Raw genomic sequence first — 27,609 nt, forward strand, 5'->3', positions numbered from 1 at the left:
ATGGCAACATCTAGACTAGTGTTTGACCAAATAACTGACACCGTGGCCCAGTGAAGTGGACACATGATGTAACCATCACCACCTCCCAATGGAGAGAGAGTTGGGTTGTCAGTTTCCCTGTGTGGACACTGAAAAGCCCTCTTTCCTCCACCTGCTCACATGAAGAAGAATTAACTTCAAGGTAAAAGTAGAAAATTAGGAAGCCAGGGAGTGACCAAGAAAATGTGATGCCTCACCAGCAATTGGAAATTAGTGGTGCAACTAAGGACAGGAGTTGAGAGCATGTCAAGGATATGTCAAGGTCACGTACTGGGAGTGTAGGGGCTGAAAGTGACCTTCAGACGGCAAGGGGTGTGGGGGGTGGGGGTGGAACAGCAGTGCAACAGCCCAGCAAAACTGATGGGCAGAGCCCAGAGGTGGCTGGACCACTCAGCAACGTGGCCCCTGGACCCTTGGGAGCCATGGGGTCCTCCATGAACCTTGGGCCCGGCCCCCTGAGACCTGCACGCAGACAGAACCTCAGCAATGCCTCCGACTGAGGGCTGCAGTTGACATGACTTTCTGTTGGCATCAGGGTCTGAGTCAGGCCTCTATGCTCAGCCCGCTCGCTGGAGAGAAGTTACCTACCAGGATTCTGCACCGTTGGGTTTCAGGAAGTGACAGCAAAGCCTGGTGATGGAGTGGGCACACGTTTGTCTTCTGTGTGAAAAATACAGGTTTTCCAGAAGTCCTCCATGGGGCAGCTTGTTTGAAATGGGCAACAGAACTATTGGGAAAAAATCCATCTTGAAATGGAGGAAAAAAGAAAGCAATTCCAAGAGGTAGGGTAGGAAATCGTACGCATTGGGTGTTTGTGTGTCCTCAGGAAATTCTAATCGGCTAATTTATCAAGGAGGTGATTCTCTCACGCTTAATTTGCTATTCAGTTAAAAGTGCCTTCGTGCGGGTCAGACGGGTAGGAGCGGGTTTGTGTGAACAGGGCGGGATCAACAAAGAGCCTTTTATTAATCCTTCCCTTCTGGAGACCGTTCCGGCAGGCGCTGGGCTCTCTGTTGAGACACTGGCAGGAAACTACTTTTTTCAAGGCAGCGTCACCTGTGCTGTGCCTGGTCACGTGCTTCCAGACTTTCAGACCCAGGAATCCCTTCATTGTCCCAGGAAAGAGGAGAGTAGCAGGCAAACCCAGACCTTTTCCCTGAGGCCTCAGGTCACACGGGGGCTGGGCCTGGGGTTCACAGAGGCCCTCGAGGGTCCAGGGGCTGCCTTGCTGAGTGACTGGGCGGCTTCAGTTCTCAGCCAGCCTGCTGCCTGATCCTCTGCAGCCTCCTCTTCCAGAAGTTTGGCAGAAGCATGGAGGGCAGCCACCCACGCGGCCCCGTCCTCGTAGAGTTTTCAAGTGTCGCGGTGAGATAGTCATCAGAGGATAGTGGTCTATGGGAGAAGTCCAGAGGGGACCACAGAGGCCCCTCTTCCCATCTGTGGGTCCACATTTAGCTCAGCAGCGGGGTTCCCCACGGTGCCTCCTGGTCTTTGCTGCCTCCAGTTACATGGACTCTGCAGCACCCCCTGCACACCCAGAGGGGCCCTGAAGGGCAGATTCTAGAGTAATGAGACCCGGTTGTACGTGGAGCTGACATGCAGTTGTGTCAGGCTAGTGCCCACACGTGCAGTGGTTTAAATGTGCATTTCTCAGTGCCCTCAACCTCTGTCATTCAAAACAGGATTTTATTTTGTTTTTTTTTTTAAAGAAAGGAAAGTCCACATAACTAAAATCACCCTGAGATTTCCCTTTCCCTCGTGGCCTGCAGGAGCAGGGCAGGACCTGGACAGGAGGGTCCCGGGCCCTTTGCGGGAGGTGGGATGTGGCCAGCGGGTGGCACGGACTCCCAATATTGCTACAGTTGGTTCCTGTGGATGTTTGAGTCATTCACGGGTTGTGGGAAGGGACTGCTGATTTTTCATCCTGCCTCCCCCTCACGTGACTTTATAAAGGACGGTTATTTCACATCTTCTAAACCTGAACTGTGGTCCTGACGATGACTGCATAGGCATTCAGACTAAGCTGGCCGCTGGGCCAAGCTGAAAGGACAGGGACCTCCCCTTCCTGGCACCTAAGTATCTTCTGTGGCCGACTCACTTGTGCGCTGTTTAAAAAATCCACCTGCTTAATGCATGTGGAGTCTTCACCTGCTGGGCATGAATCAATGATTTCCTCTGTACTCCCCGAGGTCAGTTGCAGGCTGCTCGTTTGTTGTCATAGGAGGTGAAACAGTGTCTCTTGTGAAGATGAATTATGGCTAAATTCGTGGGAAGTGAGCAGTTGTTCAGTCACTAAGTCGTGTCCAACTCTTTGCAACTCCATGAACTGCAGCACGCCAGGCTGCCCTGTCCTTTAACATAAAAGTTTCCCCAGCCTCTGACAACCGCTGGTCTGCTTTTAGTCACCATGGATTTGCCCGTTCTTGGCATTTTGTATAAATGGAATTGCATAATATGTTGCCTGTTGCGACCAGCTCCTTTCACTTAGGACAATATTTTCAGTGTTCATCCATGTGTAGTAGGTATTAGTGCTTCTTTTTATGGCCAAGGAATATTCAGATCTGTGGGTACATTATATTTGGCTTATTCCTCCTCCACCAGTGGATGGATATGTGGTTTGTTTCTACTTTTCAACTGTTAGGAATAATGTTGCTGCAAACACTCATGTATGAGTTTTTGTGTGGACTTGTTTGCAGTTCTCTTGGGTGGACACCTAGCCGTGGAATTGCTGAGTCATATGATAGCTTTATATTTCATATTTTTTTTTAGAAACTGCCCAACTCTTTTGTAAGGTGACTGCTCCATTTTGCATTCTCATCAGTTGTATAAGAGGGCTCTGGTTTCTCCATGTCTTTGTCAACACTTGTTATTGTCCAGAACAACACAGTATTCTAGAAAACTCCTAATTATGCAGGCACTGATTTTCTGTGAGGTGAGATTTTCTAGGATTTTGGTTTCTTTTTCTTTGTCTTCCAGGCAACTGACCTGTTGGTTTCACTTTAATAATATCTAGTTTCACTTCCCTGGGGACGAGAGGGAAGCTGGGAGAAGTTAAACTGGTTAATGTAGGTACATATTAACACCTGTTAACAAGTTGGCCAAGAAGAAAAGACTGACTGCATTAGCTCAAGTGGTGTTTTAGATTAATGGCAAGTCGCTTTCTGCAGGACTCTGGGGCTGTGTTCTGGGGTACTATGGTAATTTGTAAACTTTGTGTCTTTTTAATATAAATATTGAAAGTTAATTAGCCATTTTCTGTATTATCTGAATGACCGCTCTATAGGGAGAACTGCAGCTCAATTTTATTGCCTCAGTTTGTATTTGAACAAGAAATTAAAGTGTCGCCATTTAATTTCATGCAGTTTTCAGAACATCTTAAAGAGACTGGGGTAATATTTCCAAGAGCTTCCACTATTGCTGAAATGTGATGAGAGGTGTGCTGGTCAGTATTTCTCTGGATTTTCTCTGTGAAGCCCCTGTCACCATGGTGAGAAGGAAGATACGCTGCCACAGAGTGAAGGCTTGGTGTCAAGAGGCCGGTCACCGTGAGGTGTCAGCTCCAGTCTTTAACAGTCATGTGAATTTGCATTCTGTCTCGTGATATTCACATAGTCGCTATCTAACATTTACCTTACTGTAAAACAGTCTTAAAGAACAGTTAAAAATAGCTGCACCTTGAGAATTCCCTGGCAGTGCAGTGGTTAAGACTGTGCTTTCATAGCTGAGGGTGCGGGTTCGATCCCTGGTTGGTGAACTAAGACCCCACAGCCGTGTGGTGCAGCCAAAAGCAGCAACAAGACAGCTGGGAGATGTTCTGATTTACGGAGGACAGCTTTCTACTGTCCTTTCTAAACCATCCATTTATTTAGTAAATGTTTATTGGTCCCTGGACTAGGGATAAAAAAGTGTAGAGATGTTATCCATGTGTTTTTTAGTATGAAGGAGTTCTTTTATTTTTAATACAGATTTTCTTTTTGTGTGTGTGTTTTAAGTTGATGTAAAGTTAATTCACAGCATTGTGTAAGCGATTCTATTGTGTGTGTGTGTTCTTTTTCAGATCCTTTCCCTTCCTGATTATTATAAGATATTGAGTGTATTTGCCTGTGGTATACAGTATTTCCTTGTTGGTTATCACTGTCTATATGGTGGTGTGTTATGTCACTCCCCAAAAAGCCTACAAAGGTACTTGAGGAAGCAGCACTGGGACCTGATAGAGGAGATCAAGCACAAGGCAACACGAAATGAAAAAGACACAGAGATGCCTTGGAGGGGACCTGGGGCCAGGGGGGCTTGAATGTTCATGACTAATTCATTGAAGATGACAGTTTACAGCTGGAAGGACCTGAGCTTGCTCTGACTAGGGTCACGTGGCCTACTCTAAGCATCCCTTTGCTCCCCCACCAAGGGGGTCAGGCACGGTCAAGTTCTTAGGAACTTCTGGAGCCGGGGCTGTGCTGAGAGGGTTTGGGGAAGAGGTCAGACTGGTCTCCCAGTGATGCCCAGCCCGGGCCTCCTCCCGGGAGCCCTACACCCCGCTGTGAGGCCCGGGTCCTCAGGTGAGAAGAGGGTTGTTAGAGCTGCATGTGGAGCAGAGACAGGAGTGACCAGACCGCGGATCCTGCTCCCCTGGGAGCGTCTGATCTGGGGTGGTCAGAGGGTGAGTGGAGCAGAGGACATTTTCAAAAGCTCCAGAAGCTAAGTAGGTCCAAGTAGCATACTGCAATCTAACATCTTTAATAATAATACAGATGAACAAGAGACAGCGAAGAGTGAAAGCACTCAGAGGATTGAGGATTTTGAGAAGCATCCCGGGGGTTAGGGTTGTAGAGAGCCAAGTAAAGATGACCGCAGTTCTGCTTTCCTCTTTGCCTCCTTGTTCAAACACATCTGCTACGGTATGTGTCACTTAATGTTCAGTAAAGGTTATTTGCGATCTAAAGCAATCGGCACATTAGTAGAAAGTAGCATATTTTGAGAGACAATAACAGGCATGATTTCTAAATTAGACTGGAGTATTTAAAGAGAACCAATTTGAGAAGGAGCCCAGTTTGAAGGGAGCAACCAGGTGCCAGTATAGATGGACAGTGATCAGATATATTGGGAAAAGGGGACTCTGTTACTTAGAAACCTTAACTGTGGTAGAACTTATGGTTTTTATGTTTTATTATTTTTCAGTCTTTGAAAAAGACCCGTATTTAGAGGAAGAGTTGATCTTTAATTCTGCTGTCTAAATCTATAATATTTGTATAAGATAGTTAAGAGTGTATGAGGATAATGACAAAAACTGTTACATAACACAGACTCAGTAGGAAATTATAGAGGAAAAGAGTAATGGGACCGTGGTGATTGAATATAGATTAAATGCTCCAAGGGGCAATTTTCACAATGTTAAAACACGGGTAACCTGCAAATCCATGGTGAGCATGTGTCAGAGACTGCTTTACCCCATGAGTGAGGGTATGGGGCTGGCGTGCTGAGGGCAGGGGACTCAGGGTGCTGGGGGCAGAGGTCAGACAGTCAGGAAAGGCTGAGAGGTTTGCTGAGTGGGAGACAAAACCGGCTAACGCCCCACAGGCAGTAAAATAGTTTCCTCTGTGGTTATCTTTTCTGAAAGGCAGAAATGATCTGCATCGCTACGGGACACAGTTCAGTTCAGTTCAGTTCAGTTCAGTCGCCCAGTCGTGTCCGATTCTTTGCCACCTCATGAATCACAGGCCTCCCTGTCCATCACCAACTGCCAGAGTTTACTCAAACTCATGTCCATCGAGTCAGTGATGCCATCCAACCATCTCATCCTCTGTCGTCCCCTTCTCCTCCTGCCCCCAATCCCTCCCAGCCTCAGGGTCTTTTCCAATGAGTCAACTCTTTGCATGAGGTGGCCAAAGTACTGGAGTTTCAGCTTCAGCATCAGTCCTTCCAATGAACACCCAGGACTCATCTGCTTCAGGATGGACTGGTTGGATCTCCTTGCAGTCCAAGGGACTCCCAAGAGTCTTCTCCAACACCACAGTTCAAAAGCATCAATTCTTCAGCGCTCAGCTTTCTTCACAGTCCAACTCTCACATCCATACATGACCACTGGAAAAACCATAGCCTTGACTAGACGGACCTTTGTTGGCAAAGTAATGTCTCTGCTTTTTAATATGCTATCTAGATTGGTCATAACTTTCCTTCCAAGAGTAAGCATCTTTCAATTTCATGGCTGCAATCACCATCTGCAGTGGTTTTGGAGCCCCCCAAAATAAAGCCTGACACTGTTTCCACTGTTTCCCCATCTATTTCCCATGAAGTGATGGGACCAGATGCCATGGTCTTAGTTTTCTGAATGTTGAGCTTTAAGCCAACGTTTTCACCCTCCTCTTTCACTTTCATCAAGAGGCTTTTTAGTTCCTCTTCACTTTCTGCTTTTAAGGGTGGTGTCATCTGCATATCTGAGGTTATTGATATTTCTCTGGGCAATCTTGATTCCAGCTTGTGCGTCTTCCAGCCCAGCGTTTCTCATGATGTCCTCTGCATAGAGGTTAAATAAGCAGGGTGACAATATACAGCCTTGACGTACTCCTTTTCCTATTTGGAACCAGTCTGTTGCTCCATGTCCAGTTCTAACTGTTGCTTCCTGACCTGCATATAGGTTTCTCAACAGGCAGGTCAGGTGGTCTGGTATTCCCGTCTCTTTCAGAATTTGCCACAGTTTATTGTGATCCACACAGTCAAAGGCTTTGGCATAGTCAATAAAGCAGAAATAGATGTATTTCTGGAACTCTCTTGCTTTTTCAATGATCCAGCAGCTGTTGGCAATTTGATCTCTGGTTCCTCTGCCTTTTCTAAAACCAGTTTGAACATCTGGAAGTTCACGATTCACGTATTGCTGAAGCGTGGCTTGGAGAATTTTGAGCATTACTTTACTAGCATGTGAGATGAGTGCAATTGTGTGGTAGTTTACAAATTAACCTGTGACTCACCTAATCAGCAGGAAATAGCAAGTAAAAATTAGGCACGTTCTCTGGAGAATGAGATTGTCTTTGGGGAGTCCTATGGGACCCGCTCTGGTGTGGTATTGAAAGTGCCACCCTTTTCTGGGTTTCCGTTTCTGGTTGCTGTTTAAAATGTGTGTAAGGGTTAGAGAGGGGCCACTAACGTTACTGAAGTTACCAGATGCCTGGGGCTCAGTGCACAGGGTGTGACAGACATTTGGTTTCCTGGAAGCAGAGCCTTGTTCTTCCAGCTCCTCCTCCCCTCATCCCCTTGTCTACACTTGTTTTGTTTCTAAAGTGACTGTGCTCCATGTCAGGTTCCTCCCCGCCTCCCCACTCCATACCGGCATGGACGTGGGAATCAGGCAGCAAGCTTATGTCAGGGACAGATGGCTTTGCTGGGTGTTCCAGAAACAGAAAAAATTGCCGAGAGGTCTTTGAAGCCCTTCGCCATGAAATCCTTTAGAGTCAGGTGACAAGGTCTGTGGGTGTCTCCCATCTGGGGCCTGGGTAAGTGTGATTGTATGCTTGGTTAGGTCTGGTTGGACGTCTGGTTCAGTGTGGTCTGGGGTCACTGTGAACCATTATTCTTGGGGTGGCTCAGTTCACGACAGTTTCCTAAGTGTTGTGGGGACTTAAAACTGGACGTCCGGTTCAGCAAGTGAGCAGTGCATTTTGTTCCACTCTGCTCTTGTCCCAGATGTTGTGTGGGTCTGTCCCATGTATGGTCATGAGAGTGTGGACCCTGAGAGGCGTCTGGGACTCAGCAGGACTGGAAGAGCTCTAAGGAGCAATAACTGCAAGGTATCCAAGGTGGGCAGTATCCTTCCTAAGGGCCCTTTCTGCTGTTTCTGAAAGGATTGCATTTTTAGGAGATGGGGTTTGTTTGTTCAGGATCATAAAACCTATGGCGGAGGAATGTCAGAGGTGATGCGTCCAGCCCCCAAGCCCCTCTGTGGCCACTGAACCATCCTGAACTGCTAGATGCCTGATACTTCATGAATTCTTTGTCCCAGAACTAAAATGACTGCATTCTATGCACTGATTCTCCCAGAGGGTGCACATCTGAATAAATCTGTGCTCGTTCCATAGGAAAATTCCTAAATTTTGTATTAGAAGCCGAGCATCCCAGGATCCTTCTATTATCTGCGAAAGGACATGGGTGCCAGACCGTTGTCTAGGCCGATCTGCAGTGACTCTGTTCTTCTAAAATGTGGTACTTAGGACTGCGTGTGTTATCACAGATTAACTGCCCGGGGAACAGGTTAGGGTAGGGCTGGGAAAGACTGTTGCCTCTTTGATGGAGCTCGACTCCTATCGTTTTGTGTAGAATTGAGTGTATTGGAACTTCTGAGAGTCACGTGACAATGTTGATCACACTGGCCAATTGGTTCTCTACCTTTGAGTTCTTCTTGAAATAAATTGCTTTTGTGTCAAGTATTCCCATGTTAGCGATGTATAGGTAATTTTTAACCTAATTGTTTAAGCCACCTAATGTTTATGATAGTAAGCAACACTATTAATAATAATATAGGAGTTTTATCAGAGAGAAAGACTAGCCTGATGGCCAGGAGCCTAGCACTGAAGTCAGACTGTCTGTGGGTTCAAATTCTATCTCCTTTGTTTATTACTATATGACCTGGAGATAATCCAGTGCAACTGTGCTTGTAGGGTTCCCATGGCATCTGGCACGTGGCCAGTGGTCCAAATGGGATCTGTTCCTCTTTCCCAGATGCCTCTGAACTCTTCAACAGGCAAGTTACTATTTAACCCAATTCCAGCTGAAGATACTACTGTTTCCCCCCTTTTCCAGGTGTGGGAGCTGTGTCACTTGTTTAGGGTTGAATGGCTGCTAAACCTGCAGAAGGAATTTGAACACAGGTCTCTGTGATGCCAAGTGATCAGTCCACCACTTGCCTGCATTCATGTGCGCCCAGTCACTTCAGTTGTGTCTGACTCTTGGGAGCTCCGTGGACTGCAGTCCGCCAGGCTCCTCTGTCCATGGGGATTCTCCAGGCAAGAGTACTGGAGTGGGTTGCCATCCCCTTCTCCAGGGATCTTCCTGACCCAGGGATCAAACCCAGGTCTCTTATGTCTCCTGCATAGGCAGATGGGTTCTTTACCACCAGTGCCCCCTGGGAAGCCCCTCACCCACTTAGTCCTGTTATGGTACATTATTTATATTAGTGTTTTCTGCCTTATCCTTCTAACACTTGTGTATCTTCTTAAAATGAGTTTATTAAACACTTAACTTGTACAAAGAACATATGTAACATGTGTAAGTTTGACAACCCCTCCTGAGAGGTAACCATCACTGAGAATTTTGGGCTTATCAGTCCTTGAAAAAAAGTGAAAATGTTAGTTGTTCTGTTGCGTCCGACTCTTTGTGACCTCATAGACTGTAGCCTGCCAGGCTTCTCTGTCCATGGGATTCTCTAGTTAGGAATACTGGAGTGGGATGCCATTCCCTACTCCAGGGGGTCTTCCCAACCCCGGGATCGAACCCAGATCTCCTACTTTGTTGGCCAATCCTTTATTGTCTGAGCCACCAGGGAAGCCCTGTCACTCCCTCAGTTTTCTTTTTTTATTTTCTGCCTAGAAACACATCCCTCAACATTCCCTTGCTTTACGTAATCTCCTAGCTGAGTAAGCATGACGTCTGCGGTGTGACTGTGGAGCAGCTTTGTTTTTCTGCTCCCGGGGGACCCGTGAATTACTTCTGTGCTGCATTCCCCCCCAGCCTCCATGGAAACCCGGGCAGGTCCCCCGACTCCCCTGTCGCTTGTGGGTCATAAAAATCTCACGTTCACATCTGGCTTAAATGAACTACTCACTAATGGAATTAAAATGCTTGATTTCACACAATAATCCAACTTTAACCTTGTGTTAATAGAGGCCCTTGACTTGGAACCTGTCTCTCCCTCCCTGTCACCCCAACACCACCCCCGCCCCAGAATATTGCTGATCCCCCAACCCTTGTTCTTTCTTGTGAACCTCAAAATCCGCTGGTTGGGATGACACACTCATAGAGTTGAGTTTTGATGCAAGTGTTCTTGCGTCTTGGTGATGCAGTGGTGCTGGTTCTCCCTTCACAGACCTTGGTCAGGTGGTCACTGACCCAGGTGGGTTTCTGGGTGCTCACCTGGATGAGCAGAGACCCTCTGCTGTGGACAAAGCTCTCAAGTAGTAAAGGTCTGTGTCGCTGGCTTGACCGTCCCACTCACTCAGCAGCTCTTTGTTTACTTGTATTTTAAATCTATACTCTTTTTAAGAGTCTTTTTCGGTTTACAGAACAATTAATCACAAAGTACAGTGTTCTCTAAAATCTGTCTGCTTGGCATACAGTTTTCCCCTGCTTATAACTTCTCACATCCGCCTGGCACAGTTGTACCAGTCCATGAGCCAATATTGACTGCCACCTTGTCGTCCCCCAGAACTGCGGCTCAGTTTGGGGTTCACTCTTGGGGTTGTGCTGTCCATCCTGAGTTAGCACAAATGTTTGGTGACAAGTACCCGTCTGGACAGCTTCTCACAGAGTGGTCTCACTGCTTGAGATCCTCTGTGCCCCCCCATGCACCCCTCCCTCCCTGTAACACCTGGCGAACACTGATTCTGTTCATTGTCTCCAAGGCTTTGCCTCTTCTGGAATGTCAGAGAGTGAGAGCTATCCAGTATATGGCTTTTTTGGATTGTCTTCCACTTAGCGTCATGCTTGAAGGCAACCCACTCCAGTATTCTTGCCTGGAGAATCCCAAGGACGGAGGAGCCTGGTGGGCTGGTCTATGGGATCACACAGAGTCGGACACGACTGAAGCGACTTAGCAGCAGCAGCAGCAGTTGAAGGTTTCTCCATGTGCTTTCAAATGGCTGATAGCTCAGCTCTTTTTTGTACTGAATACTATTCCGCCGTCTGGACGCACCACAGTTTATTTGTCTAGCCACCCCCTTGCAGGTCATCTTGCCTGTTTCCAAATGTTGGCAGCTGTGAATAAAGCTATATAAACGTGTCAGCTCTTTTGATTTGCTCTCTTGGTTTCTCACTGGTAAAATGAGACATTGAACAGAAGTCTCTATCGTTTCTAACCCTTGGAAATCCCATCTTTGAAAACAGCTGAGGACTAGGACCAAGACCAGCACCAGGAGAGTGGGCAACATCACAGTCCCCGGGAGGAGGAGACCAGAGAGGAAGATGAAGGGAGGCCAGGGGCTGGACAGAACCGAGAGCATGAGGATGAAGGCTTTACAAACAGAAAGCAGAACCCAGAGCAGCCAACCCAGGGGCTGCTTGGTTTATAGGACTAGTTTTTCAGCCTGTAACCAATGTCGAATGTGGAACTGGCCAGGAAGGCCTTGCAAGTGGGCAGGTGCGAATGTGGGTGAGTGTGCCTGCCTTGCTGGCTGGGGCTTCACACCAGCTGAAATGCGGCAGCCCCGCTGTCTGGGTGCAGGCGCCCACTTGGGCAACCCCTCAAGATGCCCAGGGAGGTGGTCCAGCCTGCCATCTGTATTGGAGCCTGGCTTTCAGCGGAGACGCCTCCCCACCTTTGGCTCACGCCTGCTTTCGAGAGCTCCTGGTCGCTTTACTGGTTACTTTACCATGCCTCTGGTGTGGACCATGAGTCATCCGTCACAGGAAGGGGATTGCTCTCCTGCAAATCCAAACAGGCAAAAGCTGAGCCATAAAGATCTTCATTGTAAAGTCCCTGAAAAAAAGTGATGGAAAAACCATCAGGAGAAAAGACTTTTGACTTTTCCTGAGGTTGCTGGTGATGAAGATGGGAACCTTATGGCATTTCTGAGGTGGGGACCTGGGAAGTTATGCTGGCTTTTTTGACCTAAGTTCATTCCTCAGACACTTAGAGCAAATATATGCTTTACCTTGAATTATGTGTCTAAATCCTCTTCAGAATGTTTATTAGACGGTTCACAAGGCCATCATGCTTAATAGCGTCAGTTTTGTGCTTTAAAAGCTTTAGTCATATAACCCACATACCATAAAATTCACTCTCTTCAATTGTACAAGTCAGTTATTTTTAGTGAATTTTACAGAGCTATGCAGCCATGGTCTACAGAAGAACCCTCATGACCCTTTATGGTCACCACTTCTTTCCTTCCCAGCGCCCAGCCTCCACTTCCTGTGCCTGCAGAGGCATCCTTCCTGGACACCTTGGAGTTGCTAGAAACCAGCAGCGTGGGAGCCACGCAGCATGTGGGACCTTAGTCCCTGGCCAGGGATCAAACCCACGCCACCTACATTAGAAGTGCTGAGTCTTAACCCCTGGCCCTCCAGGGAAGCCCCTCCATGTCTGTCTCCTTGCACTGTGTCCTTTAAGGCTTCATTTAGCTTTTGGAGTCTGTCCATATTGTCATAAATGCATTTTTATACAGTGACAATAAGTAACTCTGTAATACTTGATCCCTATATTCTTTGCTACGTCTGAGTGTATTCTTGCTCTTAAAAGTTAATAAGTAAGGATATCACTTTGTTGTATGTTGGCAAGTTTGTTTTCTAGTTCTTCTAAGATTCAAGTTCAGAAGGACTGGGTAGGGGCATCCAGCCAGCAGAATTGATGGACTCTAGCACTGGCCTTCGTCAGAGACCTAAGTTCCTATTTTCCACTCTCATCTGTACTTTGAGGTACAATATTAGAATGCTCCTATGACTTTTGTGTGTGTGTGCAAATTGGGGAAGAAAATTAAAATTGAGGTTTAATACTTGAAGGGAGTAGGCGGTAAAATCGTGCAGAATAACAGATAATAGACCCCCTGTTCCTGCTGGGAAGATGCGGGTGGAGATGGTGACAGGTCTTGTCACGTGGGCTTTGTCTTCTGTTCTGTGTCTCCACTTACCTCTCTAATGATGTGCGGTCAGAAATCTGCACTGAGTGCAGGGGATGGAGCCTCCACAGGAGATGAGGACAGGGTAGGGACCACCGCCGGGTCTGTGAGCTGAAGCGTCCTGTCCTTGTCCAGTCTGGCGGTGGGGTGGCTGAGAGGGGAGCAGCGGGTTGATTCCATGAGGGTTTCTGGGTAGCACATTAGGAGTTGCCTCGTTGCAAGGCTCCCCTCCCACCCCAAGTGCAGCAGACCCTTCTGTGGAGGATCCAGACTGGTTCCTGGGGCATCCCCGTCCCTCGGCAGGAAAGGAAGTCATGCCCATAAGGCTGCTTTTCCCTCCTTCTCTCAATTCCTCAGAGACACGAGCTTCCTCTCATGAAGTCTGTTTTGGTGAGGAGCCAGGTGTCTGATCCAGCAAAGGGTGGATTCCTGGCCCTTCGTTCTCATGGTTTCCTTGAACTCCACCTTTGAGGACGTGCCGTGATGCCCAGGTCTCTGTGTGTGACACGTGGTGACTCACGTGTGTGCTGGGAGAGCCTGGCCACAGTGACATGGGGCCTTCTCTTCAGGGCTGGGTCTTGAAAGCGAGAATTGAGATACAGAATTTTTTGTGGCTTAAATTCAGTGACTCCTCCAAGTCTCAGACTTATTAGATTTATTTCTCATTTTTCTTGGTGGAGAAGTGGGAAAGGAGACCAAAAAGACTCTTTTTTTGGACCTTACAATGCACAGTTAGTTCCGGAGAGAAGCTGGCAGTCCCTCCCACAGGTGGGTAGGGTTACTTTGTAGGCATGCAGACTTAGTGTTCACAAGGAGTCCCTGAACGTTTCATCAAATATTTATTGAGCTGTTAACAGCTGCCAGACACTCTGGGTACACGTAGTAGCTGACGGTGACAAGGACAGGCCTGTCCTGGAGGACACATGCACATTTCTAAGCGAGCTGCTCCTAGTCGGTCATGAATCAGGCCTTGTGGAAGAAGCTATGTTCCAGGCTGGTCTTTGCTGCAAGTGGGTTCAACCCTGGCCCAGAAGGTCCTAAACTTCCCAGTTCCTAAGCCCTGGCTTCTCAGCAAGTCTCTTATGCAGCCCCTCGGTCAAAAGAAACACCTAATAATTCCATTATTAAGCAGTTTTCAACTAGCTGTCCGAAAACGGCTGTTGCTAAGTGTGAAAGAGAAGAAAATTAAGAAAAGCTTAGTCTTCTGCAGAAATTTATATGCTCGGTTTAGTTTGAAGACAAGCAGAAGTCTTGACATGTATGCTCACTTTTTGTTGGATGTAGGGATTTCTTTAACCTAAATTTTTACAAAATTATGCAGAAAACACAAAATTCCCAGAAAATGGGAATCTCTAGTGATGTTTTTGTGTTTTCTGGACAAGACTGGAATCTCCTGCAGAACAGGCCCATGTTGACCTCAGTGTCAGTACTGGAGAGCCTTCAGGGGACACAGTTTAACTGCGATAAGACACAGCAAGAAATGTCCCAACCCCAATCGAGACAGTCAAGGGCTATGCTTAGGACCAGGGCGATTTCAGGACTTCAGCTTGAGAATGCAGTCATCACAGAACATCAACAGTAATTGTTGAAAAGGCCTTTTCTGTTTCTCTGTTAAACCTCAGTAGGTGTAAGGCTTTAACTTTATTTAGTTCTTAATTTTAGAAGATCGGTATTGAAACCGGATTGTCACATTTAAGGTGTGGGGCGAGGGAATGAAAGACAGTTCTTGTCGAAGGTGAGTCAATAAATGAGGACTTTTGCAGGTACCCCCACCTCCCTCCCCTGCAGTCCTGGCAGTGATGTCATGTCACTTCCTGAGGGAGCCCGTCAGGGTGTCATAACCACGCAGACTTCCTTACAGTTGCTTGTTTAATCATGTGTCTCCCAGCTGGCTGAGACAGTGTCCACTGTCCCCACTGTCATCCTCTGTCTGTCCTGACACCAGTGGTGGAATGAATGAATGAAACAGATGAAGCCTCAAGTGAGGTTTTCTTGTTACAAGATGAAGTCTCAAAACAAGCCACAGGTGACCTGTTTAATCGGAAGACGCCGGTGCTTCTCTCTGATTTGCCTGCACTTGGATTACCTGCACATGGTCCTGAGATGCTTCTGTCACTGCTCCGAGGCAGGGAGGAGACGTTTCTGCTGAGGCACAGCCTCTCGCATCAGAGCCCTCGGTCTAGGAGGGACAGTGGGGACCCGAGGTGATGCTGTGTCATTACGGTTCTGAAGTGATCGTTAGTCAGGAACATGAACCATCAGACTTGGGCAGGCTTTCCTAACTCTCCGAGGCTGGTCTCACTGAGGGTCTCGCCAGGCCTTGTCTGCGGTCTCTGGGTCCTTTGCAGCCCCCGGCGCCTTGTGGTTGTGGGGGTGGACAGACCTAGTCCTTTCTTGGTTGCCTGGGGCTCACCTTCCTGGGCCTCTGGGGATACCCGCCCCCTCCCCTCCCACTCTCCTTGTTTTAGGTTCAAGACAGTTCCATCGTTGTTATTCTTTAGTGTTTTTTTTAAAGCACCTGAATTGGTTTTGAACCCCTCACAAAAGACAGAATGTAGTGCTCATTTCACATCAGGCCCTCTGAGCGGCCGACGTATGGAGAACGTCGTGGAGCCCTGTGTCACGGGGGTGGGGCCCAGGTGTTCCTGAGTCTCATGTGTGTCCCTGCCTCATTCCCTTGGGCTTCCAGAAGCTTCCGACCTGTGAGAGCCAGCAGCATCCCATCGAACAAATGGGGCTGGGGAATGGGCCGGCTGGTGGCTGGTCTCCCCACCGACAGAGCTGGACGCTGCGTGAGGTTGGGGAGTCCGGGAGCACAGGCTGGAGAGAGGGTCAGGACTGAAGCTGGGAGGAGAGAACGATGCTTGTGGGCTGTGTTTGGAGGGAGAGATGAAACCTGGCCGGTCTCCCGCACTCACTCCCCCTGCAGGGAGTGGTGGGTTAGTAGGGAGAGTGGACAGTGACAGGGCCGCGTCCACAGAAGGCGTGTCACCTTTGCCGTCTGGAAGACCTCAGTGTGCACAGCCCCAGGGGCAGCCACCTGCCTGCAGCGGTCCTGGGCAAGAAGCTGGGTTATGGAGCGGCCATAGGGTCCCATGGAAGCTTCCGACACAAGTCTCTGTTGTAGAAAGAATAGTAAACCCCCAAAAGAAGCCACCGAGGGGCTCTCCTGAGTTGCCCACTAGTCATTTCTTGAAGGACAAACGTGAGCTGAGGGATTGGCACCAAGTGAGGGCCTGAGACACATGCGGTCTGTTCCTCCATCCAGTTTTCCTTGCACTTGGGGCTGTTGGCTTTTCTGAGCCTCGGGAATAAGGCTGGGGCCCCTCATTAGAGGAGGTTTCCTTTGCGGAGACCAGGGTCCTCGGTCCTCGGCTGCAGAGGGACACACAATGTCCCCGGGGAGGGCTCATCACCACAGCCCCCTCTTCTATCCAAGCAGCCTCCCCCCTCCACCCCACTGAGCTCCTGCTGGGCCCCCCGAGTTGGGGGCATGACTGGGGGGGCCTCTGCTCAGGGACAGTGGCCGGTCACCACTGCTCTGGTCTCGGTACCCTTGGGTGCCAGGGAATCTCCTGAAGGAGGATGTCCGTGAACCAACAGCCACATGTCAGTTCGGTTAGAAGCAGGCAGTTTAAATCAGACAGACAAGGCATTCCAGCAACTGTTTTGCTATGAAAACCAGCGTGAGCATGTGGGCCACCAAGTGAACGAGCAAGGGAATGTGGTCTCTGGTCCATCTCTCCTCAGGGCTGGCAGCACGGCCGCTCCCACACCCCCTAAACTGAGGCCGAACTGGATGGAAATGGGGTGGTAGGCTGATCTTGTCCTCTTCAAAATGCAGTGTTGTAAACTGGGGGTCTATGTCCAGAGATGCATTTTATGCAAACAACAAGACCAAAGGACTTAGGAGGTAAAATAAGTGCACGCAGCACAGATATATATTCTTGTAAACGCTTTTACCAAGCGCTGGATATACAAGCTGTGTCGAGGGAACTTCCGTGCAGCCTGCAGGGTGAGCCTGGTCACTACCGCTCCGGATTCTGCTAAATCGCCTCTCAGGAGCAGAAACGCTGCTTTTGCTCCAGTGACCTTCAAAGTGCCTTCTAGATCAGGGCCACCCATCTGGAAACCTTCCTTGCTCTGAATAGTCAGTGCCGTACAGGGAGGTCTTATTGCCGTGGTGACATCCGTTTCAGGGGTGGCTGCAGGCACGAGGTAGTCCTCACCGTGAACTTGGGAGGTTGCTGCTGCAGACTTACTCACCGAGAGAGAAAGGGGGGTCCGGGGAGGAGGTGTGAGAACCAGGAAGGCCGTCTGCAGCTCTTTCCTTGGCGGTGCCCCTCTTGAAGTCTTCCAAGGCCTTTTCGACCCCGGGTTTAGAGTAGGGTGCAGGAACGGGGTTCAGAGGCTGGCATTTTGCTGAATGTTGGGATCACGGCCAGGATGCCCAGTGCAGATGCAGACCTACCTAGCACACTTGGTTAGACCCGCCAACCCCCAACTCCAGAGACCATGGGAAGGTTTTCCTCTCTCTGGCCTAAGGCCTGCCATGGCAAACCCTTGGAATTGACAAAGCAAACATCCATCCTCACTGGGAAATCCCATTCTCACCCACAGGAATGCGATTTAGCCTAGTGACCCAGATAAGGCCAGCCAGCCAGTCACACCTTGTACAGAATCCACACCCTTGCAGAAGATGCAGTGATCCAGTCTCATCCAGCTACAGTTTTGTTTATACTTTCAGTTTTTAGACACTTACACGATTGGGTATTTAAATGAAGCCAGAGCTCCACTCTGCTGAAGCATCTTCCCCCATCTTCTCCTGGAAAGATGCCGAGGATGCCAGGTCCCCGGGGAAGGACAGGCTTCCTTTGACATGTGCACATGGGGGTTGGGAAGAACAGAGAGAGGGTCTTGTGTTAAGGGCTGATGGGCAGTGGGGGAGGACCTTCATCTTTGAAACTAGAACCCACCATTGGATCTTGGGTGCACAGGAAATGTTATAAATTGTGGTTAAATTCACTATATTATCACTATATTATTCACTAAATGTGGTTTGCTGGACAGAGTCTATGAGAAAATAGATTGCCCATAAGTAACTCTCGGGCTTCCCTGGTGGCTCGGACGGTGAAGAATCTGCCTGCCATGCAGGAGACCTGGGTTCGATCCCTGGGTTGGGAAGATCCCCTGGAGGAGGAAAGAATAACCCACTCAGTATTCTTGCCTGGAGATGTCCATGGATGGCAGGTCCATGTGGTTGCAAAGAGTCGTTTAGAACACAACCTGTTCATAAAGTGGGGGACTGGAGTTTGAGTTCCCAGTTAGAGTCTCGATTTCAGCAAGTTTCTGGGAAAGATGTTGGAGTGAATGAGAGAAGGAAAGGACCTTCCAGGAAGGGGGAGGGGAGAGTGAGATGAACAAGCTCAGCGAAAGGCAGTGCTGACCGTCGGCCAGTGCACGGCCAGCCTCACAGCTGAGGACGGTCTGATTCAGTGGGCCCCCCTTCCATAGTCAGTCACTGGCTGGATGCAGAGGACACAGAGTTCAGTAAGACCTGGATTCTGCCTCTCAGCCTCATGGAGAGCGTGACAGGGACCAGAGCTGCAGAGCAGCATGGCGAGCACTGAAATGGTGGTGCACATGGGGTCCCCCTGAGGACTGGGGGGCGTCTGAGCTGGGAGGAAGGAGACCGTGCCTCCCAAGAAAGAGCTGATTTGAGATAAGGATGGTTAGGCAGAGTGCATGTCTGTCAGGAAAGGAGAAGCATCTCCAGGTATTCGGAACAGAGAAGCTAATAGAGGAATCCTCTTACTCGGCTGAGAGATGAGAGAAGCCAGAAGAGCTCAGGCGGACAGCAGCGGGAAGGTGCTGCCTCCCAAGGCTGGAGGGAAATGGGGGGCCAGGTGCGGGCTCCCCTGCATAGGAGTGAGGCCCTGGAATGGGGACTCAGACAGGCAGGGACCCCACCAGGAGTAGGAGCCAAGGAGGGGGCGCTGAACAACCCTGGGCTGAGACCCGAGCAGAGGGGAAACCCCACGTCTCCCTTCACCCCCTACTTGGAGTCTCCCACGGGCCCACCACCTGGCCAGCATGGCCGTAAGCCATTGGTCAGGAGAGCATGAGGACCGTGGTTCCCCAACACAGACAAGAATGGCTGCGAATGGCTCTGAGAGCTGGCAAGGAAGGGGCCCAGAGCATCACAGCACGAAGAGGGGTCACTGCGAGTGTCCGCATTCGTAGAGGGAAGGCGTGGCGGGCTGAGCTGAGACGCGACTCTGTCTGAGGTCCAGGGGCAGCCAGTGACACTCGACGCAGCGGTGCCTGTCTGTTTGCACACGGGGAGGACAGTGTGGCTGGGGGGCTAGTGAGTCAGACCGTCGGACAGGAGACTGGTCAGGGTAGCTAGCCATCCCCGTGGAGGTATTGGACCTGGGGCAAGGCCAGGACTGTTGAAACGCTCCGAACCTCAGGCCAAACCAGCGAGATGGGGAGGGAAAGGAAGAGGGCTGGGATGACCCTGGGGTTTGGCCAGCACGCGGCAGCGGTGGGGCTGGAACCCGGTCGCCTGCAGCCAGAGCTGCCCCTTCACGGTCGTGGCTGCACGGCGGGTCCTGGTCTCTGAGCTGTGACTCAGGGCTCTGTGCGTTCACCCCTGAGCATCCAGATTTCTGGGTTTTCTACCAGTGTCTCATTTTCTATAATTTACCCTAAGGTGTTACCAAAACCTCCTTATTTGTATGTGAGCCTGGTATATGTTCCTGAATTTCAAATTCAAGTACAAGTTCTTATTTAAAAACTACTGATCATGGTTGTTTTCAGAGAATTCTCATTACAAATGAAAAGAAATGTTCCCTTCTAAAGTTCATACGGTCCAGAATCCAGCTGGTAGACAATGGATTTCACAATATTCCCATCTAAAATTCTTTCTTGTAGCTCTGTTCATAAATATCTCTGGCTGAGCTCCCGTAATTTACAAGACTGGCTACAAAACCACTGATTGAATCACAGCCCTTGTTACTGAATAGAGGTCAAAGTATTAGTTCTAAATAATGCAAGTTGGTATGTTACTCGGAAATTCCAGGAAAAGCTTTTTTCCGTGATTTTCAGTTTCGTTCCAAGCAACAGACAACAATCACGTTGTTCATAGAATACTAAGTCACTGGTCTTTTAAGAAGCGTGTTGCCCCAATTAGAAACTCAGATACACATGTATTTTACTGGATCCTGAAACTTACATAAAGCTTTAAGTGCACACTTTTTAGTGTTATAAAAATTTGAACAAATTCTTGTTAGAGTAACATGGTGGTATGTAATGATGAATTGTTGGTACAGATATTAGTAAGGCAGAAAGACGGATACAAAATTCACATCCATATAAACCTGAATAATTGTGCAAATCACAGTTCTTACTCCCAAAGAGTTAAGCAGTCTTGTTCTGAAGGCAGCCACATGAACCTGTTAAAATGATAAATATAAATATGTATCATCAGAATACACTTTGGTAAAGCCGTTTGGTGAGCTGCCTGGGCTTGGCGGTAGCTCAGTGGTAAAGAAAGTGCCTGCCAGTGTAGGAGGAACAGGTTTGATCTCTGGGCCAGGAAGATCCCCTGGAGGAGGAAATGGCAACCCACTCCAGTATTCTTGCCTGGGAAGTCCCAGGGACAGAGGAGCCTGGTGGGCTATAGTCCATGGGGTCACAGAGAGTTGGACACGACTGAGGAACTGAACAACTGGAACCCACAGAGTAAGGGGTTTAATTCACTTTAGGGAATTAGCAATGGCTTCTGAAAGGTGGCACCTGCAGATACTCTTCAAGTGTTAGACCAAGGGAGGTTTAGGCTTTTCTAAACCTGTTTTTACTGAGTTTCCACTATTACATCGAACCATACTTCCAGCCATATTGTTATCCTTAGTGTAGGATCAACGGTCATCTTGGTTTGCAAAGAACTTTACAATTTCACCTCAGAGAGTCCCACAGCCTGGAGGACCCCCCATCCGGGGGCCAACGGACAGCTTCCTGTACCTGTGCTAGACCCCCCCTGGAACGGGCCATTGCCATGTCACCGCCTTGAATTTATCATGGATCCTGCCCACCTCCCACAGGCCAGCAGAGACACACATACATGTCCGCACCTCTTATTTTATAGATGGTGCTGAAGCAAGGATGACAGAAATGGCTTTACTCAAGATTCAGGCGACAGTTTAGACCTAGACCTGGCCCGCAGTCCTCCATGGAACATTCTCAAACCACCCAACATGAAAGCAAGGCTTCCCTGCACCCCTTGAGCCCTTAGGATCAGCTTCACCCGTGGGTCCTTGGTTATAGACGGTCTCATAGCGCCCTCTGGTTGTGGTGTCAAGACACCGTCTTCGTCCAGCCAGATTACAAGGCGGGGATACTGTCTGCTCTTCTGTGTCCAGGGCAGCTCATAACAGAACCTTTATTATTACCTACTGTGCGGTCAGTGCCTATGACTGGACATGGCAGTAGGCATAAGTTTTCTGCTTCATTTCAAGCTTGTGAGAAGCAGCAACAGCCACAATGCCTGTCCCTCCCAGAGTAGGTGAGGATGGGTGGGCGATGCCGGGTGTTAGGTTCATTCTGCGGCTGGTGGTAGATTTTGTATCCAGCCTTGGTGCCAGGGTGAGTTGGGATGTTGCTGATATGGTTGATTCAGATGCAGCCCCCAGCTCTTTAGGCCCCTCACCTCTATGAACAGTAGACTTCAGAGGACATCTTCTGATGAAGGGAGCTGGCTAAGTGGACCTCAGAGAGGCTCCCGGGTCTGCATCTGTGGAGCCTCCCTGGTCCCAGATGGAATCAACCCTTTAACTATGATTCTCCCTGGGAATCCCCCTCAGTGGGCACAAGTTAGGGGCAAAGGAAGACGAACTTGTCAGAATCTGGAGTGGAGGAGCAGAGGAGATCTCTGCATGAGGTCGGATTTTTTTCTGCACGTGAGAGGGTTTTGCCAGATAGGGACCCAACCTCAAGGTCTGTATACACCTTGCTCCTTCTCTTCTACCTTTAACATTGTCTTCAGAATAGTTTTGCAACCCCTGGACTATATAGTCCATGGAATTCTCCAGGCCAGAATACTGGAGTGGGTAGCTTTTCCCTTCTCCAGGGGATCTTTCTAACCCAGGGATTGAACCCAGGTCTCCCACACTGCAGGCAGATTCTTTACCAGCTGAGCCACAAGGGAAGCCCCTCAGAATATTGGTCTTGACTGGTGTCATGAAAACTTCCAGGACCTGACTTAAGTCAGGGTTATCTCACTGTGAACAATGACTGCAGCCATAAAACCAAGATGCTTGCTCCTTGGAAGAAAAGTTATGACAAACCAAGACAGACAAACCAATATGTTTCTGCATATTAAAAAGCAGAAACATCACTTTGCCAACAAAGGCTCATAGAGTCAAGGCTGTGGTTTTTCCAGTGGTCATGTACAGATGTGAGAGCTGGACCATAAAGAAAGCTGAGCGCCGAAGAATTGATGCTTTTGAACTGTGGTGTTAGAGAAGACTCTTGAGAGTCCCTTGGACTGCAAGGAGATCCAACCAGTCCTTCCTAAAGCAGATCAGTCCTGGGTGTTCATTGGAAGGACTGAGGCTGAAGCTGAAACTCCAGTACTTTGGCCACCTGATGGGAAGAACTGACTGATTTGAAAAGACCCTGATGCTGGGAAAGATTGAAAGTGGGAGGAGAAGGGTACGACAGAGGATGAGGTGGTTGGATGGCATCACTGACTCGATGAACATGAGTTTGAGTAGGCTCTGGGTGATGGTGAAGGACAGGGAAGCCTGGCACGTTGCAAAGAGTCGGACACGACTGAGCGACTGAACAACAGCAACAATTGACAGACCGTGCTCAGAACTCAGGGCTGGCTCTGGGACGGACAAGCCTTGGGCCTGGGCTGCGACAGAATGTGAGGGAGGTGCTTAGGGTTGCCAGCACCTCTTAAATCACCTTGGAGAGAGAGCCACTTACTTCTGGACAGGCCTCCACTGGCTCTGTCACAGGAGTAAGCTCCAGGAGATGGTGAAGGACAGGGAAGCCTGGCGTGCTGCAATCCATGGGGTCGCCAAGAGTTGGACACAACTGAGTGACTGAACAATGTCATGAGGTATTGAACTTGGAGTCGGACACCTGTGTTCAAATCCTAACTTGAAACAGTGGAGAAGAGCATAGCCTTTGGGGTGGGAGAGCTGTGGGACCCTCAGGTGACTTACCTAACCTGCCCAGGCGTCCATCTGATTGTGTATAAAACAGGGATAGTCCTGTTGACCTCATAGGTTTGCCAGTGCCATATTGTTTCTGAAGCACCTTGCACTGTGGTCTGACATGCACGCACTTGGTAAAACGATGATGAGCACCCTCCTCGATTCCATCACTGATCCTTCACTGAGAGCAGGGGAGTCATGCTCCCTCGCTGGGAAGGCCAGGCTGGCCTGAAGGGCAGAGGCCATGGGAACCGCGTGTTCACTGGGGAAGAGCACAGACACTGTGCTATTGGTTTGATGTGAATTTGTGTGTCTGGATTTCTCATAGTTCAGTATTACCCTCAATTATCTGTACTCCCCCAGCCAGTTAGCATCTTTGGTCCGAGGCCCCTCTAATGTGATTTCCTTCCCAGAGCCTGACCTCAGGCCAAGTCAGCTTGGTCCCCCTCCTGCTCTGGTGGCCCCCGGGGTGTTTTGCATCTTTGTCATTACAGTTTGGGGTATTTCGTAGACAATACGCAGCTCATTGTCTTGACATCACAGCTCCTTGCTTGAGGCCTCCCGTGTACTGAGCACTCGCCTCCTATGAGCTGCATTAAATTGAACTTGGTTCAAGTTTCCCTGTGACATTTTGGAATATTGTTGGATTGTGTGTGTGCGTGTGAGATAATTGATGATGTCTTCTATTTTGAATAACAAGAAGACACAATCTCGAACTACGCTTTGGCTTTTTCATTCTAGCAGTTTTTCAAAAGTTTTCTTGAAACAAGTGCGGGTGGATTTCAGAGTTTACCATCATAAGGAATGCACAACCCATAGGCAAAATTTGCATTCTTCCCATTTCATTTATGAATTAGGAGGAAAAAATAACATTTTATTAATAGTGTAATTGAAAATAGTTTTTATGTGATCGGCAGGCCTGGTTTTCTGTTAGCAACTCTTAAACAAAATAGCTAAGCCTCCGCTGATGGAGGTTCTTCTTGGCGTGACGGGGCTAACTCCCTGCTTTGTTTCCGCTGCAGGCGGTGACTGCGGAGCCCAATGTGCACGGCGGGCGGGAAGGCCAGGCTGGAGGCCCCCAGGAAGAAGGCCTGCGCGTGGGGCCGGGGGACATCGAGGCGCGCGTGGGTCTGAGCCGCGCTAACCTGCGCCCGCGGGCCCCCGGCCCGGAGAACATGACCACGGCGCAGAACGGCCACGGGCGCGGAGCTGCGGTTCCTGGTTCCATCTCTGACCCCAAGGACCCCGGCATGGGAACCCACCCGGCGTGCCGCAACGGCGGCTGCAGCGGCGGTGGCGCGGGCGCCCGGGAGGCGCGGCTCAGCCCGGCCCGGATCCTGCGTCTCTTCTCTGCCGGCCCGGGCAGGACGCGCGCCGACCGCGAGCGGCCCCGACCTGCCGGCCTCGTGGGCAGCTCCTCCACGTGGAACGCCCTGGCCTCCTTCCGGAAAATGGGCTCTTTCAAAAAACTCAAGTCCTCGGTCCTCCAGGGCATTCAAAACCGGGAGGGGTGGGATGCAGCGAAGGAAGGAACCTTGGACCGAGACCCGGGCAAGTCCATCCCCAACGGCGCAGCGGCGGGGACCGCTGCGGGCAGGTGCGCCCCGGGGCCCGGCTTCGCCTCCGACGGCTCGGACCCCGAGGAGCCGGACGACGGCTTCGCGCGCGGCGCCCTCCGGTCGCGGAGCCTCCGTCGTGCCTACGGCCTGGGGCGCATCCGCCTCCTCGATCCGGAGCCCCCCGGGCCTGTGGCATGTGAGGTCCCGGAGACCCCAGCGCGCGAGCCCGAGCGGAACGGTGTCTGCCGGCGCAGCAAGAGCACCGACAGCCTGACCTTCCTCGGTAAGAGCTCCTTCCGAAGGAAGTCCGCCTCGCACCTGGCAGAGCTGCGGGGCGCGCAGGAGGGTCGGGGACCCCGCAGGACGCTGAGCGGCTCGTCCGCCGACTCCGACAGCTCAGGCGGGGCCCCCATGAGGCCCAGGCGCTGGAGGAGCCCGCTGCGGGTGCCGGACCTGGCCCGGGTGCTGCGGCTCGCGGGGGGTGGCACGGCCGGCCGGACCGGGGACCCTGGGAGCGCAGAGTCTGGGCCGCGGCCGCTCAGCCGGCTGCACGATGACTACTCCCGCCGCGCGGCTGCCGGCCCCGAGGGGCGTGGACGGGGGCGCGCGGAGCCCCGAGACCCGGGCCCGGTGGGTGCGGGCGGACCGCCCAGGGCAGCGGTCCCAGTAGGTGCCGCTCCTCGCGCCCAGGGCTCTGCGTCCAGCCCATCGGCCCGGGAGATGTCGGACAGAGGCTCCGACGAGCCGGGACCTGGCGACCGCTTTCCCTCGGAGCCTGAGCACCCTCTCGGGCCCCCGAGGCCCACCACGCCCAAGCCCCCCAGCCCTCGGAGCCCCGACGCAGCGAGTGCCAAGTGTCCCAGCAGTGTCAGCGCGCTGTCGCTGAGCTCAGCGGACAGCGAGGATAGGGCCGAGGGGCCCGCCCAGAGGGAGCAAAGTTCTGGGTGCTCTCGGGAGGCCGTGCCAGCCGCCTGTGACCAGGGCAAGGACAGCGGCGCCGGCGGCCACGCTCAGCCCAGCCTTGGAGGGGCGGACGGTCCAGAAGACAAGACAGAAGAGGTAAGGATCCTTGGTGGCCTGCCAAGCATGACAGGTGCCTGTCAGCGCCACCCTCCTCCCACTGAGATGGGCAGAGGTGGTCCCTTCACCTGCCTGGAGGCAGCGCCCGAGCTGTGTTGCTCTCAGAAGTCGTCTTCTTCGGTTGCTGTTTCTCAGGTTAAGAAGTGGTTTCTCTCTTTGTTGTGAAATGTATCGCTGTTGTGTGAAGCTCCTGGAGGTGGCATTTATACCACACAGTTTCTCCAGGAGAGATGAGCCCAGCTCTGAGCTAGATTTGGGAGAAAAGTTGAATGCATCTCTCTTGTACTCCATGCAGCTAATAGGGGCTCTCAAAATTCTAATCTTTGAGACATTATTATTATTATGAGCTTCCTTCTCCTTCTGCTTTAAACTGTTTCCATGTCCTTTTCAACAGAGTTCATGTGAATGAGATTCTTTGTTAAGAGGCCATTACATGTTCTAAGTCTGCTTCATTTCCCAAGAGTGAATTAGAAATGTGCACTGTTATACCTGTCAACCCTGAGTGATGATAGCTCAGAGAAATTTTTATGATGGTTATTGTACTTATTTTTAGAGTAGAACACAAGCATCTCATGAATCAAATTCACTAATAACTGTCAAGGCTTCAAGAGCAATGTTCTTTTCATTTCCTGTCAAGGATCCAGGCAGCCTTACTGTGTAATTTCTACTCTATAAACGCATTCAGTAACGTTCCCTGACAGAGCTGAGAGCAAAGGAGATGCATGCTTGTGTCTGTATTGCAAAGGATTCTTCCCATAAGATCCTAGACTGTGTGGTTGTTGTTATGCAGTCACTCAGTTGTGTTCAACTGTTTGCGACCCCATGAACTGTAGCCCGCCAGGCTCCTCTGTTCATGGGATTCTCCAGGCAAAAGTACTGGAGTGGGCTGACATTTCCTCCTCCAAAGGATCTTCCCCATCCAGGGATCGAACCTGTGTCTCCAGTATTGGCAGGCGGGTTCTTTACCACTGAGCCACCAGGGAAGCTAGACTATATCACAAGTATAAATTGTGCCAGCAGCGGTTCCTTCCCACTGGCCCCCAGAGAGGACCTCAGTTTTGCCTTCATGCCTGCAGAGAGCATGATGATGCAGCAAACTTGGAATCCAGGGCAGCCTCTGGACTGTTTTGTAAATGCTGCGTTATAGGGAGCCTTAGAAAGTGAGCCTACCGCAGATCGCTTTCAGGAGATCTAAGTCCTCCTCAAAGGTCCCTGGGTAGCCAGAGGGCGAGACTGCCTCACTTTTTCTGGATTCAGGCTTGCATGGAGACCTCGGGGCCAATCTGTCTTCCAGAGGTCCTGTTTGTTGATGACCACTTGCTCATTTGTATATTCCTATAAGGAGTCCGTGGAGCAGTTGTAAGGAAATGGGAGTCAGTGCCAGCCAAGGGAAGAGTCCTGCCTCTGCCATGGGTTGTTATTCATCAAGGCCTGAGCCAGTCTGGGCTTCACTTCTGCCTGGGTAATGAGATGACCAGTAATTCCTTACACCAAGCAGCCTGTCCTGCCATACTGAGAATTTGAGGACACCTCCCTCCTCCTCAAAAGAGGGATTTGCTGTGGTCAAGAGGGTTCTTTGTGTTAAAGGTGGGGATTTCATTTTCTGTTTAACAAAATTAATAATAATTTTAAAAAGCCATTGAAGTATTTTATTCCTGAGCACATATTAATTAAATATATTCAAGAGTTAGTTTCCAACTTAGTTACTTCCCAGGGTAATTTTTGACTGTTAAACAATTTCACATTTATATTTGCTGTTCTTAGTTTATGTCACTTTAATTTCTACCCACAAGAAATCACTGAAGAGAGAAAGCAGGACACGAGTAGTTAATAGTACATGCATGTTGATAATGCTACAGATTTTCTTAAGATGTTTATTACATTTTTAGGTTG

General features: G+C 50.0%; 1 protein-coding gene across 3 annotated transcripts in view; it reads left to right on the forward strand.

Annotated features, from left to right (window-relative positions):
- SPATA13 (spermatogenesis associated 13) overlaps nt 1-27,609 on the forward strand; it is a 223,889-nt gene that overhangs the window by 137,585 nt on the left and 58,695 nt on the right. For all 3 annotated transcript variants that reach the window (XM_065901963.1, XM_065901965.1, XM_065901964.1), the window contains exon 2: nt 24,100-25,695. In XM_065901963.1, coding sequence (XP_065758035.1) covers nt 24,100-25,695 — 1,596 coding nt within the window. The remainder of the gene's footprint in view (nt 1-24,099; nt 25,696-27,609) is intronic.

This window comes from Muntiacus reevesi, chromosome 11, assembly GCF_963930625.1.
Source record: "Muntiacus reevesi chromosome 11, mMunRee1.1, whole genome shotgun sequence".
Lineage (NCBI taxonomy): Eukaryota > Metazoa > Chordata > Mammalia > Artiodactyla > Cervidae > Muntiacus > Muntiacus reevesi.